This window comes from Macrobrachium rosenbergii, chromosome 26 (assembly GCF_040412425.1).
Source record: "Macrobrachium rosenbergii isolate ZJJX-2024 chromosome 26, ASM4041242v1, whole genome shotgun sequence".
Classification (NCBI taxonomy): Eukaryota; Metazoa; Arthropoda; class Malacostraca; order Decapoda; family Palaemonidae; genus Macrobrachium; species Macrobrachium rosenbergii.
This window is the reverse complement of record NC_089766.1, coordinates 33,739,459-33,744,529: the sequence shown is the minus strand read 5'-3', so window position 1 is coordinate 33,744,529 and position 5,071 is coordinate 33,739,459. Positions and strand designations below refer to the sequence as shown.

The following is a 5,071-nucleotide window of genomic DNA, read 5'->3' as shown; positions in this document are numbered from 1 at the left end:
TAAGGACCACGCCACTGCATTATGAACTTATTACTACTCGACGGTAATAAAAGTAATACCTCGTCTCCCACATTAAATTTTCTTTGTTTTGTTTTCCTATCATAGAATTCTTTATAGTTTTTACTACTCAATTTTTTGCATTAGCTACAGCCAATTTAGCAGTTTCTGCAAGTTTAGATTTTAAATCAAGAACATATTGATAACTAGTTCTAAGTTCAGGATTAATTTCATCATTACTCCATAGTTCATACAAAAATTGATATAGGACCTCTTACATTGCGGCCATACAATAACTCAAATGGTGAAAACTTCAATGAATCATGGGGATTTCTCTATAGGCAAAAGAACTGGAGGTATAAATCGATCCCATTCTTTAGGATGATCTACACACAACTTCTTAAGAATACTTTTCAAGACGCCATTTAATCGTTCTACTTTCCCATTACAAGCAGCATGATAGGGAGTAGTAAAAAGTCTAGTAATTTCTGCCATTAAATCTGATTTGAACTGAGAACCCTGATCTGTCAAGATCTCGCGAGGAATACCCACTCGACAAAATATTTCAACTAAACCCTCAGCAACTGTAATTGTATCAATGTTTCGTAAAGGAATAGCTTCAGGAAAACGTGTTGCACAATCTATTACTGTTAAAATATATCTATGACCTCTATCAGATGTAGGAGATATGGGGCCAATGAGATCAACTGCTATTCTAGAAAAAGGTTCTGACACAATAGGCATCTCTTTCATAGGCACTTTCTTAACACTACCCCTTGTACCAAATTTCTGACATGTTACACATGATCTACAATACCTTATGATATCAGCACTTGCACCCGGCCAAAGAATTTCTGGAAAACTTTTTCTGAAGTTTTGCGATGTGAAAAAATGTCCGGCTAAAATGGATTCATGTGCAATGTTTAACACTTTAGTTCTAAATTTCTTAGGAATTACTAACTGTTTCTTACCAACTTCATGTTTTACATTACTTCTAACACATGTTCTATATACTAGACCATTAATTTTCTCATATTTCACTGTCCTAGACTTAATCTCTTCACCACTAGTTAACTTATCTCGAACTGTTACAAGTGAAGGGCAAACTTCTTGTTCATGAATCAAACTATCCTTGTTTACATTAATATCAATATTATTGAAAGATTGCAAAGGTTGTGCTTGTTGTCTCTGCTTAAGAAACTGAGCTCGAGTCCTAGCCATACAAATATCAGTAACTTCTCTTACCTTTGTATCTGTATCCTGAAAATTGGAATGCAAAGTAGAATCAGGAATAGAAAAACCAGGGGCAGAAACTCCAGGAACTAGACCCAACAACACATCAGTAAATTTGATTGGCGCGGCAATGGCACTCACCCAACCTTTAAAAATTTACAGTTAAGATAACATCTAACTTTAGGAAATATTGAGGAACTCCCAAATAATCATAAACTTTGCACAATTTACCTCGTTTGACATTAGAGGGAATCAAACTATCGTTGATTATAACAGATGATGCACCTGTATCAAGCATTACTTGGACTGGTTTATCAAACAAAGATCCTTGACCATCTGTTACTACTGTTTGGGGTTTTAGTTCCGTTTCAAATACAAATTGAACTTTATCCGTTTTACAAGATTTGTTCAGACTGTGTTTCTTGAAATTTGCTGGATTGTGATAACAATTTGGTTTTATATGACCTACTTTACCACACTGATGACATTTAACATGACTAAGATCACTGGCTTTTTCTTTACTCTTGTCACTTTCAAACGATTCATTAGACTTTAACATTTGAGTAGTTTTCTTTTTCAAATTTCCATGAGCACTCATAAACCTATCTGCAGCTTCAGCTAACTCTAGTGTCTTTGAATACTTCCTCTCTTTCAAAAATACTCTTAGCTCCTTCGGACAATTGCTTAACAGTTGATCACGAATCAGTAAGTCAGATAAAGAATCATAATCTTTATTTACCCCTGAAAGTTCAACCCATTTACTCAAATAGTTTTCCATTCTAGAAACAAGCTGAATGTAAGATTCATCATCTTCAACTACACTCTCCTTAAATTTCTTCCTATATGAATCAACATCAATATGATAAGCTTTAAGAAGGGCTAACTTAAGTTCATCATAATTATCAGATACAGAAGAAGGTAAACCAATGTAAATTCTCAATGCCCTACCACGTAACAAAGTACCTAATAAATATGCATAATCTTCCTTTTTCCATTTGTAAAATACAGCCAATTTCTCAAACCCACTTAAATATGCATCCATTTCATCTTGACCATCTACAAAACATGGAATTTTAGGGATAGACTTCATACTCTCTAGATCTACTGGGCTAGTTTTACATTTATCAGTATTCAATTTTGCTAACGCTAATTCATGCTCTCTAAGTTTATCACGATCGGCCATCTCAACTCAAATTTTTTCGCCTCCTTTCTGCAGCACGCTCATCACGTTCTCTCCTTTTCTCTTCAGCCTCTAGTTCTCTCCTTTTATAACCTCTCTTGCTCTCTTTCTTGCTTTTCAAGTTCTATTAAGTTCCCGATTTGATCACTAGTCAAACCTAAGGACTGACCTGTCTTCAATAATTCAGCAACATCCATATTAAAAAAATATTACATATGCAAAGAACACTGAATTAAACATTAACATTTATAACTTATACGATGTGTACAGGAAAAATTTAACTGCCTTAGAACTAAAGTAGTCAAATATTCTTAACTTAAAAAAATTACTTCCGCAAAGCTACGCTAGCTGTACGAAAATTCAGTCGTGTAAGTGCCTAAGCAAAACTTGCAATAAACAAAAGTCTATATCACTGACAGACACGAGTAATTTTAAATATTACTTTAACAACGACATCCACAGCAGTGTCCATTCAGACATAATATTACTAAACCTTAATTAGAATAGAATTTTCAGCTGATAGCCAAGTTATGAGGAAAATTATATGGATAACACCATTAACTTTAACCCAAAACATAACATAAAATACGTAGGAAAACACTACTCAGTGAAATGATATTTGCCGATTATCGCATGAATAAGTGTAAGGTAACTATGCAGGCGTTATTAAGTTATACTCAATTACTTTGAATTTTAAGTTTCCAAAAATAAAACTGAGGACTTTAAATACTTAATTACCCCCAACTTTAAAGTTCCACACTTCAATGACGACCATTTAATCAAGCAATAAATATCATTCATGATTCTAGCTTTAAACAAGTTTCACACCATTAACATACCCCATTAAAAAAATACCAAGTAGCAAAATAGTAAGTGTACTCACGATGACAGAAATTAATACCACCATTGCGTACCAGGACTTACAGGTTCACAAATCCACTATTTGCATAGGAACGGGAGTGTACGGTCCATATTAAGGCATGATACCAATATTTGCACATGACCTACAAATAAGAGAAGCATTAATACACATGTTATTTTACAAAATACATCATCCTACTCACTGCGCCAAATGTCAATGGATTGCTTTTGAAATAAGGCCCTTGGTTCGTTTAATGAGCAACCATTTATGATAGATACAATGATAGATTAAGTGTATCTTTAGATGTATCTTAAATAACCTGTAGAAATACCACAATCCTAATGAGGTCAAAAGAATAAACAAGTCAGAAATTATAATAAATATTATTCACAAATAACAAGACCTTTACATAAAGACAATTTTAATGTAATTTCAGAGTAAAGATATACTCGACCGACACCAAAGATACAGAACCTGGGTATTAATAATTTCAGCTGCCGTTAATTAACTAGTATATTGCGGACAAGATGATGAGCAAACGTAAGTGGCTTAGGAGTATAAATAATTTCAGTTGTCGCTAGTTAACTGGGGAAATTCCGACATGGTACTGATCACGAAGAAATGATGATCAAAGTAATTTATCGACAGTCGACAGTTGAAGAAACCAGCACGGCTACTTCAGCTCAAGAGTTAAGACGACATAAAAACAAATGGCTGGAATAGAAATTTTATAAAAATCAGATATATGTTAAATTATAACTAATGATATTTCCATCCACAAAAATTATTACTAATTCACAATAAACCCTTCACAGCACTAAAATGTTTAACACTTCATTTCGCAAAATTTATATATATAATCAATTTAACAAAAATACACTCCACCTGGAACTCACGGTATGCATGGTATGAAAGCACAGGCCAGAATGAGGCATTGGAAAATAACCGGCTCCGTAGTAAACAAAATCCCTTAACAAAACAAGGTAACTACCAACACAGTATAACTACCAACAAAGTAGTTTGATAATTTGTAGAAGATTATCCCCTTACACATACCCATTTTGATAAGAGAGAGAGAGAGAGAGAGAGAGAGAGAGAGAGAGAGAGAGAGAGAGAGAGAGAGAGAGAGAGAGAGATTTTCTCACGATAGGAATGGCTCGAATGCCTCGAAAACAATAAGGGAGGAGGGACATGAAAGAATCTTATTGCAGAAAGGAAATCAAAGTAATCTCTGGCTATGCCTCACACATTATACGACTGAGGATGATGAGAGGTTTCGGGGAGGGAAGAAACCAAATCAAATAAGTGAAAGGATTTTCTGGAATTATTAGCCCTGGAAAGAGGCAGGGAAAGATAGAGGGAAAGCGCCTGGGGCTTTGTAATGAGATTTACTTGGCGAATGGATGGATTTTTTCATGAAAGAATTTTGGCAAAGTGGTAATACTTTTTCAGTGAAGTTGGAGAAGGAATAAAAATACTGGTGTATAGTATAGCAAAGTGAAAACTGTATATACAGAATTAAGATTATGTAAATATTATGATTCCAAAGTGGGATGAAGCCACGTGTTTATGCTTGCGTCAATTTCATGAAGGAAATCCATTATTCAGGAACGCTGGCTGTGCCGAGTATTTCTTTTTCATAATACCCCTTTCTGTATGTATATGTTTGCGAGTATATATTCACAACATATATATATATATATATATATATATATATATATATATATATATATATATATATATATATATATATATATATATATATGATATATATATATATATGGAGTTTTATCACATCA

At 33.7% G+C, this 5,071-nt stretch overlaps 1 protein-coding gene and 1 long non-coding RNA gene across 2 annotated transcripts; both read right to left on the bottom strand.

Moving 5' to 3' along the window:
- Positions 1-318: 318 nt before the first annotated feature.
- Positions 319-2,413, bottom strand: LOC136852803 (uncharacterized). Its single transcript, XM_067127704.1, has 2 exons — positions 1,462-2,413; positions 319-1,376 (listed from the first exon to the last, which is right to left on the bottom strand). Exons 1-2 carry the CDS (start codon positions 2,411-2,413, stop codon positions 319-321), a joined length of 2,010 nt encoding a protein of 669 aa, XP_066983805.1.
- A 1,320-nt stretch (positions 2,414-3,733) lies between these two features.
- LOC136852748 (uncharacterized) lies at positions 3,734-4,318 on the bottom strand. Its single transcript, XR_010857242.1, has 2 exons — positions 4,169-4,318; positions 3,734-3,986 (listed from the first exon to the last, which is right to left on the bottom strand). It is a non-coding gene; the product is annotated as an uncharacterized lncRNA (long non-coding RNA).
- Positions 4,319-5,071: the final 753 nt, after the last annotated feature.

Coding starts and splice junctions, on each gene's coding strand:
- LOC136852803 (XM_067127704.1), bottom strand. CDS start 2,413: ATGGCCGATCGTGATAAACTTAGAGAGCATGAATTAGCGTTAGCAAAA. Junction 1,377..1,461: donor TCCCTCTAATGTCAAACGAG/GTAAATTGTGCA, acceptor AAATTTTTAAAG/GTTGGGTGAGTGCCATTGCC.